This window comes from Mauremys reevesii, linkage group 20, assembly GCF_016161935.1.
Source record: "Mauremys reevesii isolate NIE-2019 linkage group 20, ASM1616193v1, whole genome shotgun sequence".
In the NCBI taxonomy this organism is placed as follows: Eukaryota; Metazoa; Chordata; order Testudines; family Geoemydidae; genus Mauremys; species Mauremys reevesii.
Window position 1 is genome coordinate 6,780,717 of NC_052642.1, and position 13,995 is coordinate 6,794,711.

The following is a 13,995-nucleotide window of genomic DNA, read 5'->3' on the forward strand; positions in this document are numbered from 1 at the left end:
GTCCCCTCCAATGGCCTTGTGAATGAGGTCAGGCATCTCTAGGGTTTACACAGGACAGCAGAAGATAAATATGTTCTAGAAGGCAGCGACTCAGCTAGTCTGCACAGTGGAGCTATTCATAGCAGCAGGATGGGTGGCTTCAGGTTGTTTTTGCTTGATGGAACCGTTGCCATGATATTGTTTATCATTCTACTTAAAAACCTTTCTAAACAAAAAGGAAAGGAAATGGGTTCTTTTCCAGTGGAGCCAACAGTCATCATTTATTTGATTAATTTTCTCCTGCAGCCCTTGCAGCAAACAGCAAATGTAAAGGAAACATTTAGCTCTCTGGCTCTGGGGGGGATTCACTCTGGAATGATCAAAAGTTGAAGCACGGGGTATTTTAGTTTCGGTCTGAATTCTACGTGTATTTGAAAGGAACAGTGGAGCGGCTACAGGGGGAAGCTGATCTGCTGTATTGTCTAGGGCTGTACTTTAGGGAGAAAATATCAGCTGATGCAACAGTCAGTGACTCTGTGCAGTGAGAACCAATCAACCAACTGTTCTTGATAGCCGGGCCATGTGGTTAAACCCCTTCCCAAGACTGTTAGCATTTGCTCTTCAATAAGGCAAATCTGCTACAATAGATTAGTGTCAGGGCGGGAATGAACCTCTGCATGTAAGTGTGATTTGGGAAGAGACTGTCGGGGCGCTGACACTAACTGCTGGAAGTACTGCAGCAGAATCTCTTCTGCAGCAAGAGGATGGAGGAACTTGCTGAGAACAATGGCTAACAAGGGTTGATTTTGAGGGATGATCTCCCTGAAGTTAACAGGAGATGGAGGTGCTCAACACTCCTGAAAACCAGGCCCAGGGAGAGTTTAACAAAAGGTCTGTACCTACTTAGGAATTCATGGCTGTTATGTTGCACACCATGGCAACCTTGAGCGTCAGGATAGAACTCTGATTCTTCAGCTCTGAAAGCACAGGTCCCGACCATTAAGGTAATGGAGAATCCCTACCAGCTGTCCGCAGTAGAGTGCCTCAGCAAACCTCAGCACACCCTTCAACTGGATCTCCCATAACACAGCTGCTTCCCTTGCATGGTTAACTTACTACTTACAAACGTGACCCAGTTAGGTACTCAGCAAGTTCAGTGTCTGGTGTATGGACCCCGTAGATAGTATGTAAAGTTGTGATCTTCCATAGCTCCAGCGTCTGTGCTGAGCAACCTGGAACACACAGCTCCCAAACAGCAAAGCATGAACTGGACTCAGTCCAGGCTCTTACCATAAAAGCGAGCTGTAGCTTCCTTAATGGGGTCTGGAATCATCTCTAGACTGTGAACAGCAGCACCCTGGGTGGAGAAATCAGATGTGAATAGGAACTCTTAGTGTAGGTGAGTAGCACGGTCTGAAGGTGAGGAAAGCCCACACCTGATCAGAGCAATAGTTCATCAAATGCATTCTCTTGTCCCAGCTGTGGCCCATACCAGGTTCTTTGGTGCTGGTTTTAAGATTATGCTTTCCCATATTCTGGGAACAAGGGCTACAAATTACAGCATTCCCGGGGAAGTTCATGGGCTGAACTGTGCAAATGACAATGGTCAAAGTTCTGACTTCCTGCCCCAGACACATTTTCATTGCATCGACACCGATGGCGGTACCCAATGCTTCAGTCCAGCCAGCAGCATTGAGTTTCAACCCACCTAAAAGGTCTGAATATAAATAGGCAAAGATGCAGAATGCAGGCGGGCTCTGAAACAGCAGAAGCCAGAAGCATTCCTGAGAGCTCAGGGAGAACTGGAGTTCGGGGTGACGAGAACGTCAGAATGGAAACGAGGAGCGCAAACGTGGCCGTAACATGTCTAGCCCAATAAGGGAGGGCCGGACAAGGAAAAAGACACCTCTGTCCAAATCTCAAACCTGAACCTTTTCTTAATGGTAGGATAAATTTTGGTTTAAGTTCCTCCTTTCTGTTTTCCCAGCAGGCTTCCCCATCATTGCTGAAATCCATCTCAGAAGGTTTGCCAACCCCTCCAGGGTCCTAGTGGTGGCCCTCAAGTCTTGTGAGGAATGGGAACACTCTTGAGTTGGGCATAAGGAGGCAGAGATGAATTCTGGGGTCTAGGGAAAGTAAAGCAGGGAATATTTTGATAGATCAGCTAATTCAGCAGAGAGAATGAAGAACTGAGAGCCCAGCTTGGAGTAGCACAGAGATTTTTAAGACTCGTGGGATGATGGAGAAGATTTTGAGGGATGTACTGTATCTGGGATAGTAGAAGGGAAAGGAGAAGGGGTGGAAGGCAGAGAAGTGGGGGAGAAGAAAAGGAACTGAATGCAAATACAGCTTTTGTAATCAACAGGGCCGACGAGGGGGGAGGGGAGGAAGCCGGTACAAATTACCAGGGCCTGGCCCTTCCCCAGCCCTGTTTAGCTGGTCCACCCTTGCTGGGTGGCCTGAAAAAAAATTTTCACCGGGGCCCGAACCTGCTCTCGGCGGCCCTGGTAATCAATGGGTCAGCAACTGGAAGGAAACCTTTGGAATTACCTCGGCATCAGGGCGATGCACCGAAGACATGGACTGGATAGTGCTGAGGTCATGCTCCAGGTTGGTGATGAGCTCTTTCTGATCAGCAACAGTAGAAACGGCTTCCGTGAACTGGATCTGCAGCTCAGCACAGCGTGCTGAAAAACAAAGCCCGTGAAACTAGCTGGTCAGTGTGGACGGCCTTGACCTTAACTCCCTTTTCATCCCACCCAGCTTCCCCTTTGGTCTGATGCATGCAGCATCTGCTGCTCTAGAAGAAATATGCAAATTCAGCTACCTAACATGATGTCACAAGCCTCCTCAGGGACCAGTTTTCATCCTGGGGCCATACTTTACCACATCTCACACAGCTTTCGACTGATTGCTGCAGATAGAATCATCTGTTCCTCTGAGCTGACCATCCCTGTACGTTCATTTCATTGATCTGATTTCAGATTATCTACTCCCACGTGTTGCCTGATTGATTCTCTGTCATGGTTATTTCCGAATGGTACAGAAAGTGCTGTAGCTTTCTGAATGGCTAGCACACTCCTCCACCTTTCTCATTTCAAAAAACATGCTGTGGGGAAGAAGGAAGGTTTTACATCATGAGACCCAGAACACTAAATGATGCACTAACAACCCTGTTGCGTTCCTGTTGTCTTGTCCTGTTAGAATCTAACAGGCGTTTGAGGGAGGAACGCACCATACAGATCCTTGGGGTGCCAGTGCAGTGTGAATGATTGATAACAGTGCAGCTGAACAGCTTTCTTCACAGGTGCCAGATGCTACAAGCCCAATCACAATCACATGCTGGGCACAATGAACTGGGGCAACGTGGCCTTGTTTTAGTCTTGCACAGTGGCCATCCGAGTTCAGTTATGAATGGCAAGGGCTATAAAAGCGATTTAGCCTAAGAGCTGCGCAACATCCCATTTGTGAGAGCCAGGGCTTGTGCATTATATCTGGGGCTCTGGAACTCAATATCAGTGAAAAAATAACTTCCTGCATGCGCTCAGTACTGTCAGTATTGCTCAAGTAGCTTATTTCACTGGCAAAACACACAAAGGGCTTAATTTAGTCTGAGTAGAGAGGCTCCTGCACTATAATGCATGGATCTAGGTCAGAACTTCCGCATCGTTCAGGAGAGTTTGGATGTGGTGTTCTGGTTCAGATCCATCCCTATTACGCTTCTAAGATGAAAATGTTTTTGAGATTCCTGAGCAAAAGGAACAAAATCACCCACACGCAGTTCTGAAAGTGAGGCTGTGAAAATGGCAGAGTGGGGCTTCATGTTTTTGATCACTTGGTGTTTCTAGATCAAATGCGCCCAGTTCACAAGTAACAAGAAAACTTAGCAAGGGATCTGAGAGTCAGCCTAGGTTCTCTCTTATTGACCGTAACCAGTTAAAGGAGCTGCAGGTTAAATGGTTGCCCTGTGTCAGGCCTGGAAAACAACACTGTCTACAGGGGGTTTCCACAGCTGTCACCGATTGGAACTTGCCAACCAATTCTGCTGACGCACAAGAAGCTCCCCCTTTCTGAGCTGGGCTGGCTCTGCAGGACTGCCAGGAATAAGCAGCAGCAAAAGCTTATTTTTGTCCCGATTGTTGACCAAGCAGATCTGACTGATTTACTTACTGGCTTTGAGAGAGTCAATAGCAGAGGCAATAGGTAAGCATGTGCCAATTTTAAAATAACTTTTCAGAATAAAATCACACCTTGAAACACGGCAAGCATTTTTCTATGCAAGAAACAATCTCTAGATGACTAAAACTAGGAACTTAGAATGAAAGTCCCCATTCATCACTAATGTCACAGCTATACACATCTCTATACACACACAGAATATCATTAAACCAATGTGTCATGAACTTACTAAGAAAGAATTAGGGCCCGCTATACTACAAATGAATTTCTCTTTTGATATGATCATGTACCTACTAGTTACGGACTCCACCTGTATCACTTGGTATTAGGAAAAATCCAGCTCTCCATCTGTTTAAGCTTAGTAAAAAATAATATACTAGAGGTATAGAATCATAGAAAATTAGGGTTGGAAGAGCCCTCAGGAGGTCATCTAGTCCAACTCCCTGCTCAAAGCAGGACCAACACCAACTAAATCATCCCAGCCAGAGATTTGTCAAGCCGGGCCTTAAAAACCTCTAAGGATGGAGATTCCACCACCTCTCTAGGTAACCCATTCCAGTGCTTCACCACCCTCCTAGTGAAATAGTTTTTCCTAATATCCAACCTAGACCTCCTCCACTGCAACTTGAGACCATTACTCCTTGTTCTGTCATCTGCCACCACTGAGAACAGCCGAGCTCCATCCTCTTTGGAACCCCGCTTCAGGTAGTTGAAGGCTGCTATCAAATCCCACCTCACCCTTCTCTTCTGCAGACTAAACAAGCCCAGCTCCCTCAGCCTGTCCTCATAAGTCATGTTCCCCAGCCCCCATATCATTTTCATTGCCCTTCGTTGGACTCTCTCTAATTTGTCCACATCCTTTCTGTAGTGGGGGGCCCACAACTGGATGCAATACTCCAGATGTAGCCTCACCAGTGCTGAATAGAGGGGAATAATCACTTCCCTCGAGCTGCTGGCAATGCTCCTACTAATGCAGCCCAATATGCTGTTAGCCTTCTTGGCATCAAGGGCACACTGTTGACTCATATCCAGCTTCTCATCCACTGTAATCCCCAGCTCCTTTTCTGCAGAACTGCTGCTTAGCCAGTCGGTCCCCAGCCTGTAGCAGTGAATGGGCTTCTTCCGTCCTATGTGCAGGACTCTGCACTTGTCCTTGCTGAACCTCATCAGATTTATATTGGCCCAACCCTCCAATTTGTCTAGGTCACTCTGGACTCTATTCCTACCCTCCAGCATAGCTACCTCTCCCCCCCCCCCAGTTTAGTGTCATCTGTGAACTTGATGAGGGTTCAATTAATCTCATCATCCAGATCATTAATAAAGATGTTGAACAAAACCATCCCCAGGACCGACCCCTGGGGCACTCCGCTTGATACCAGCTGCCAACTAGACATTGAGCCGTTGATCACTACCCATTGAGCCTAACAATCTAGCCAGCTTTCTATCCACTTTATAGTCTATTCATCCAGTCCATACTTTTTTAAACTTTCTGGAAAGAATACTGTGGGAGACCGTATCAAAAGCTTTACTAAAGTATATAGATTTGAATCCTGCAGTTTTCATACAGGCAAAACTTTCATTAGCCTCCGTGAAGACAATAGGATCAAGCCCACAGGATATGAATTTTCAGGTGAGTGAAAACTTAGTTAACAGCTGGTAGAGTCCCTCACTGTTGATGCACCTAGTAATTAGTTGTTTTTTTTTAAAGAAGGAAACAGGAGATGAGAAACTAACTATTAACAAACAAACTTAAATGTCACTAATTTAATTCTAACTATTCCTAATTATTTTTCCTAGGTTCTCGTTGACACCGCTACAGAGCACCGTCTCAGGCCGAGGACAGTTGAGAAGGAACTGAGGGCATCGGGTCTTGCGCGCGTTGGATGAGGCACCAATGGTGCTGCGAGATGCTCACTGCATGCGTGACCCAGACAGACACTGCTACCGAAAATCTCTGATCAAAGGCACCGGGACACACCGACAGCTGAAGTGGAGCCCCCACAGGGACACACATCTCGAAGAATCTGAGTAACTGCATAGGGTGAGTAACCGTCTGTTGCCTGAATTCCAAGCAGCTGGGAGGCAAAATGCTCATCTATCAGAAGTTGGACAGTAAGAGATGCTCAGATTCCATGTGAAGAAGCTGTGCGTGGAAAGCCAGGGCAGACTCTTACAGGTCCTTAAACACCTCTTTGAAGTCATCCCGGTGTCATTTTGAGCAGGGCTGGCTCTAGGATTTTTGCCGCCCCAAGCAAAAAAAATTGTGGCCGGACCCCCTTTTTTTTCATGCCCCCCGGCCCCTCACCAACTCCACCCCTTCTGAACCCCTTCCCCAAATCCACAGCCCTGCCTCCTCCCCAGGGCGTGCAGCATTTCCCTCCCCATTGCTTCCTGGGGGCCCCCACGACCTCCCACCCTAGCTCACCTCTGCTCCGCCTGCTCCCCTCGGTGTGCCGCCGCGCCTCTTCTCACCACTCTCTCTCAGGCAAGGGAGGGCAGAGCAGTGGCACATTCAGGGGAGTAGGCGGAGCAGAGGTGAACTGGGGGGGGGGGGCGCAGGAAGTAACGGGGGATAGAGGAACCACTCCCAGCTCCAGTTCACCTCCGCTCCACCACTGCCGCCTCCCCCAAGCGCCCGCCACTGGGCTTCTCCCTCCCTCCCTCCCAGCCTTGCTGCATGAAACAGCTGTTTCGCATGCGGCAAGCCTGGGAGGGAGGGGGGAGAAGCGCTGCAGGGGCGCTAGGGTGGTGGGGTGCACGAAGTAAGGAGGGGTAGAGGAACCATTCCACACTCCAGCTCACCTCCACTCCACCGCCGCCGCCTCCCCCGAGCGCCTGCCGCTCGGCTTCTCCTCCCTCCCAGACTTGCTGCTGCACAACAGCTGTTTCGCGCACAACAAGCCTGGGAGGGAGCGGGGAGAAGAGAAGTGGTGGCTGGGCGCTCAGGGGAGCCAGTGGAGGCGAGCTGGGGCGGCAAGTGGGGGCGGTGGGGGCACATTTCCCCATGCCCCAGAGTCGGCACCTATGATGGCCGGCGCCAGAATGCCGCCTCTAGAAATGTGCCGCCCCAAGCACCTGCTTGTTTTGCTGGTGCCTGGAGCGGCCCCTGGTTTTGAGTCATGCAAAGTGTTTACAGCAAAAGCCCAAATCACATGCAAACCTCTGCTGGTCTGGAGCTTTATTACAAACCTGAAAGTCTGGCTATGGTTTGTGACCCTCTAGCTTGAGCCTGGGCTGATGCAGATTTCCCCTTGAAACCATGCAGGGTGTGTGCTTTTGACATAAAACCAGGTGAAATCTGGCGGGTTTGACTGTGTCTTGCAGTGAGATTCTGAGCTTGTTAGAATCTGCAACTTATGAAAGTTCAAACTTGCTAGTGCCACACTATTCCCGCAAAGCCCTGTGATCCAAAATTGCAGAATTTCCTGTACTCCTACTGTTTACCAATCATCATGGCCTGGGTTTCTTTTTTTTTAAACCTGCAATTCAAAGATAATTTATCAGCATAGACAAAGAGGGCAAAAGATTAGAGCACAGCACTGGGAATCAGGAGACCTGGCTCCTAGCCTCAGATCTGAAACTAACTCACTTCCTGGGCTCGGGAGTCCCTTTCCTTTCCTGTGTGGCTGCATTCCCCATTTGTGAAATGCCAACAGCGCTTTCCCTACCTTCCAGAGGTATTGTGAGGAGGGATGGTTTGTGAATCAGAGAGATCATTTAACACAAGGTGCTATATTAGTGCCAACTCTTATTATTGACCGTCTCAAACTCTACTTACACAGCAGGTAACCACATAAGGTCAGAGCAAGTTTACAGGGAAAAATAGATATGGCAGGCACAATCCAGTTATTTATTTTTGCTGCATATATGTTCAAAATCCATTACACAACACTTCACAGTTTTGGGGCAGGAGGGCTGGGGCTGAGAACTCTTATATAGAAAGATACAGTATAAATGATCAGCAAACAGCAGTATCTGGACAGTTGTAATAGAACTACAGTACCCTTAGAGGGTGCTGTTTCTTAAGAAATGTGAGAGGGTTACTCCATGCTCTTGCACTTGGGAGAACCTGTGAATTCACTATATTCAAAGGAATATTTCCAGATACAAAATATTTGGAAATAACAAAGCCTCTTCCCTAAAAAAAATAGGGCCCAATTGTGCAGTATGCTCAGCATCATTTAATGTCCACTGACCCCAATCCTGTACCCACAGATGTCAGTGGCAAAGCAGCCATTAACCCCAGCAGGACCAGGCCTGGCCCCATTGGTATGAGTGCAGGTGGAAAGCGCTCTGCACCTTTCAAGATTGCCATGTAGAGGATGGCAAGTCCAGGGAAAGGGAAATGTTTCCTTTAATCTTAATCCTGTGCACGGGGAAATGTAGCACTCATAAAGCAACCGATCATAGCACTGGCTAGAGAGGGTGGTGGAGGGAGGAGGAGCACAGAGATCTGGAAGTTTGCTAGAGGTTTCAGTGGTACTGTGCGCTTGCAGCCTCCTGGGGAAAAGTGTCAGAAAGGGACTACAAAGTTTTGCTAAGCCTGTCATGGAATGAAGGGAGATGGCCATGGAGGGCTCAGAAACGGGTCCTCAAATGGGGATGGGTCAAATAACTAGCTAAATATCTAGGTGCCAGTTGAACCTTGGATTTGCCAACTGTTAATTCATACTCAAGAACTAAATTACTTTAATAAATTTGAGGAATCTTGACTTGGACACATTCAGTAGCGCTATAAAAGCATCAGAGTAAGAGAGATGAGAAATGAATCAACATTATTTTGCACTTGTACAGCATCTTTTATCGGGGGATCTCAAAGCGTTTTACCAAGGTGGGTCAGTATCATTATCGCCATTTTACGGATGGGAAAATGGAAGCACAACAGTGCCCAATGTAACACAGTGAATCAGCAGCAGAACTAGAAACAGATGCCAGATCTACTAACTCCAACTTTCCTGTTCTGATCACAAGGCAACATTGCCTGCCCAAGTAGAAGAAATTCAAAACATCCTTTTGTTCATTTTCCAGTGGCTCAGTGAACACCTGTCAGTATATACAAATACATACCTCAAAGTTTACATGCAAAGGAAACATTTGGGGTCTTATTTTTGGGGGTAGTGGGATTTTTTGATGTACAAAAGAGCCCTGAAAAAATATTTTTTCCCTCTGCTTTTTTCCAAAGCTTAGAAACATCAAGAATATTGAATTTTTGACTTCCATGTTCTTAGGCAGACCAGAGGACTGGAATGGAAGCTCTCTCAATCCTTATAGGAACTTTCCTTCTAAATATTCTTCAGGTGCTTGAGTTAAATGGTTAGTTTGTTTTTTAATAGGAAAGTACCCACTCCACCCTCAACTGGCTGAATTTTAAATGGAGTAAAAAAAGGGTTCTCTCAATTGCTCAGGTTTCACTCCTTGGTACTGGCCATGTCATAATTCTACTGATTCTCCAGTCATCCACAGAGTGTCTTCCAGGAAAACAGAGTAGACACAGCTTGAGTTTCTAATGTAAAAGACAATGAAAATTAGAACAATCCACCCTTCCTCTTGATATGCCTCTTTTCAGGCCTTGATTATCATCGCTAAAAAGAAAAAAGGGGCACAACCCCCCTTTTTGTTTCTATGCAGATCTTTAACTTCACCCAGTACATAGAATAACCGGCATTAGTGGGTTAGAATGCCTACGTCTTAAGCTTTCAGCTAGAACAAAAGAATATCAGTGTTTTATTTTCGGTATGTTGCCACATTTAACAGAACTCGCTGTAACCCTTCAGACTTTCATATGCATTGAACCAGTTTAAGGTAAGTGAGCTTTCATTGACTGTTCAACTTCCAGTGAACATACTGCAAGAGATAATGGCACCAATAAATTAAAGTCCTGGGAAAACTAGAATTCTCAACTGTACTGTTCATTCTCAAAGTTGGTGGCCTCTAGCATACTTGACAGGTACAACCAGGGCTGGCTCCAGGCACTGGCCCAGCAACCATCTGCTTGGGGCAGCCAACAGTGAGGGGCGGCACGTCCGGGTCTTCGGCGGCAAGTCCCTCACTCCCTCTCGGAGCGAAGGACCAGCCGCTGAACTGCCACTGAAGCGATGACGATAGAGCTGCAGATCATGACTTTTTTTTTTGTGGCTGCTTGGGGCGGTCCTGGGTACAACTCAGTCTGAATTACTAGGGCTCTCAGTGCTTCCAGCACTTTGTCAAGGGTGGTGATGAACTGAAACAACCGGACAATCTTATGCACTCAACCAGCAACATGAACAAAGTATCAACACCTCCTGAAACCTGTCACTCTGTATGTTAGTGCTGTCTGGAGCGAGAATGGTCCTTTTACCTGTCAACTCAGCCTGACAAGGATAAAATATTATGCAGTTGGAAACAGAATATTACTGAAAAATCTTGTACTTTCCTGGGAGTATTTGAAGAGGAAACAGATAGAGAGATTTGGAGCTGTTATTGTTTATGAGACGCTAGCTTGAGACGGAGGCATATCATCAGATTCTAGACCGACTGGGTGAGGCTGAAAGTCTGTATCTTTGATTTCCAGATCCACCAGCCTTACACTCCATTTGCACCATTACAATGGCTGTTAGAGGTTAGGGAAAATTCTGGCTCAAAGCCTTCAACTTTCTTCTGCCTTGTTGATTGTGCCATACTTACTTTAAAAAAAAAGATATACAAATTTACACGATGGCTTTGAAATAAAAACTAACAAGAGACTGACTGAAACGAGTTCTGCAGATTTCAAGGGTCCTGAGCATTGGTGTGTATGAAATCCTAATAAGAATTTTGCTGGCTGTGCCCATCTCTAAAGGTAACGTTTGAGCCTCTGCCTAAATCTAGCAATTTCAACAAAACAGTTTTGAATGTATCATGGCAAGATTTTACTAGCAGAGCTGGAAATCACACTAAAGTTCTCAAAGACAGACATCTTGCATAACTGCAACAGAAGGATCTTGCCATATGCTTCTTTTCTCATTTGATTTAAGCTATTCTGCTGTGTAAATAATATGAAAACTGAGGAGCAACAAGGGCCCCTACCTAAACTGTTCACAATACTGGCAGCATTCATGAGATAAGCCAGTGGGTACCATTGCCAAGACAAATCCTGTTTGCTTCTCTTTTCTAATTCCAACAGCACTGTGTTAGAATTCTACGCCATCAGGGAGGTGGGGAGGTAATTTAATTTGTTTGACTTTCTGTCATGGGTGGCACTGGGATTCCTCTAACTAGTGCACCAGCCAGGGGCTGGGGTTTGACATTTGTACAATGCTGGAGTTCTGATCCACTGCAAAACCATCTTTAACATCCTTTGTTGCCGGAGAAGGCTGACAGGAATATGAACCTGGCAAAGAATATCCTCTCAGGCATATGAGCGCTCAGCATTGTGTATCCTGAAACAGGCGTTTCTATACAAGCTGGCACAAGCCCAGCAAGATTCCCAGGCTGCAGAGTGATGCATGCCCATGTGTGAGATTAGAATTGAGCCCTAAACCCTTGCAAGATAACTAGTTTAAGGCAATCTCAGTTGTAGTTGAGATATATTGCCACTATTGATTCTAACTGGGCTCTAAACGCTATCCTCCATGTATGTCTTTCGTTCTATTAAACCTGAGTCTTGTCACCTGGATTTTAGCAAAACCACCACTGCCACAGAAATAAGGGCTAAATTGGGGCTCCCATCTGGTAAATGAATTTTTCTATTGGGTAATTGACTATGGGTTGATGTTTACAAGAGTCCCTGGAGGTCATGAAGCAATTTAAATGACACACTTCAGTCAGATGAGAATTGGCAGGCGTGTCAAATGTCAATCCGCTTCCCTAGCATGCAGTCCCCTCTGACTTGAAAAGAGCTAGTTGGGGAATGCTGAGGCTTGGTGAGCATGTTTCAGGTGGTGGTGGAGATGGCCCAGTTGGAGAATTGGGTCACAGAAGTTAGTGATGGAAAACCCTTCTTACATAAACAGCTTGCATGAGGATAAAAGGTCGGAAGCCATTACTGTTAGGAGCTTAGTGAAAACACGAAAGGCTGAGGGAAGCGCCTTCATATCTCACACACACACACACACACACACACAAAATTGAAAATCAGAATCCAGCATTCGAAAAAGAAAATAACTAAGGGACAAGTGGCCATGTACAAATATGCCTCCTAGAAATTGAGGGCACAAAGAATCTTCCTGATTTAGGAAAGGAAAGGTGTCAAATCATAATGAACGAAAGCCTCTGTCACCTTGATTTCTTTGGTACGAGATCTTAGAAGCATTTCTCAACTTATGGACTGATCCAACTCCTATTGACAACAATGGGAGTTGGAGCAAGTCTCTTGTAAGGACTGATCATTTAGGAAGACGACACTTATGATAGGGATTATTGAAAAGGATCATGTGATGCCCAGAAGGGCTGACCTGGTAGAGTGGAGTGAATAAAGGCATCTCCTGACCAGAGAGTATTGAAAAGGAAAAGGCTAGCGCTGAGTGATCTTTAGTGATTCATCCACACTACTGTCTGATGGACAGCATCATAGGTGAAGGCATCTGCAGGCCCGGGGGTCTTAAAAGGGTTTTGCTGTCCACTTGAAAAGATTAGGGCTGACCACATTGATATCCAAAAGGAAGAGAACAAAGATGGTACAAAAAGGTTGATTGTAATAGCTTTAGCCAATCATGAATGTTCTGGCTAAGTTTGATAGCAACTTGCACTGAATTATTTGCCCATCCTTTTCATCTGTGAGAGTATCATCAGTTTGAGAATTGAACAGTTTTCCTCCTTAAACTGAAGGCTAAAATTCTTGTCTTTAATATCAAGAAAAAAAATATTGACAGCCAGAGCCTTGGATGGCACTTCAACCATGACAGTTAAGAGTCCAGCAGATGTACACACATGAGAAGCATGTTCATAATAAAGAAGCCCTGACAGTTCTCAGTCATGGAAATAATTCTAGTGACTGGACTCTTGACAAATCATGTGCAGCATCTGTTTTCACAGATGGAGGAAACTCAGATGCAACAGCAATTTAGTTTGAGATTATATGGCCTGACAAATGAGAGGCAAGCTTTATGATTCCACTAGTTGATAGCTTGTTTTCTAAATGTCCTGGACACCGTGGATTTAGATAACTCTGCAGAGAACAAGAACAGCAGTGATTTGGCAAGCTAGAAGAGACTTAAAAAAACAACAACAAAGAACTATATCCTCTTAGAAGTGTACAGACAGAATGGAAGTGTATTGAAACACAGATGGATTGGAGGTGCTAAGATTACTTTATTGACTGGAAGGAAGATTTTTTACAGCTATTACGATTTGCAGTGCCACTCGTTGATAGGTCTGAACTATCCCAATTTGAAGGATGGAGAAACTGAGACATGGAGTCTGTGATTTACCCAAGATCAAAGCTAGTCTGTGACAGGGCCAGGGATGGAACCCAGGCACTGAAGCAGCAAGTCAGGACACCTTCTAGTACCTCAACTTTCTTAGCTTATTGATCTTTTCTTTTTTCTCTCCCCCTAGTTAGGACTGATTTGTTGTGAATAGTTATTTAGAAGCAGTGAAGTTGAAATGTGTATTTTTCTACATAGGGAAGTAAATTCTAATTTCTTTTGGAATATCTGTTCCAAGAGCTGCCTTTGCAACCCAGTGAGGTTAATCTCCTGCTGCAATGGTAGAGCCCGAAAAGAAAATCACATTTACATATTGCTTTTTGTGGAGGCAAGATATTGATGTCTGACCTCCCTAATCAACACCTCAGATGCTTTGGTGAAGGGGACTTGGCCCAATAGATGTCCCGTCTGAAATTCACTGCTTGGCTCCACAAGGATTAGGAGTCATAGCTCT

General features: G+C 45.7%; 1 protein-coding gene across 3 annotated transcripts in view; it reads right to left on the reverse strand.

Moving 5' to 3' along the window:
• Positions 1-13,995, reverse strand: part of CUX1 (cut like homeobox 1) — a 399,391-nt gene that overhangs the window by 30,542 nt on the left and 354,854 nt on the right. For all 3 annotated transcript variants that reach the window (XM_039508427.1, XM_039508428.1, XM_039508426.1), the window contains 2 exons: positions 2,530-2,666; positions 1,270-1,336 (listed from right to left, as the gene is read on the reverse strand). In XM_039508427.1, the coding sequence (XP_039364361.1) occupies positions 1,270-1,336; positions 2,530-2,666 (204 nt within the window). The remainder of the gene's footprint in view (positions 1-1,269; positions 1,337-2,529; positions 2,667-13,995) is intronic.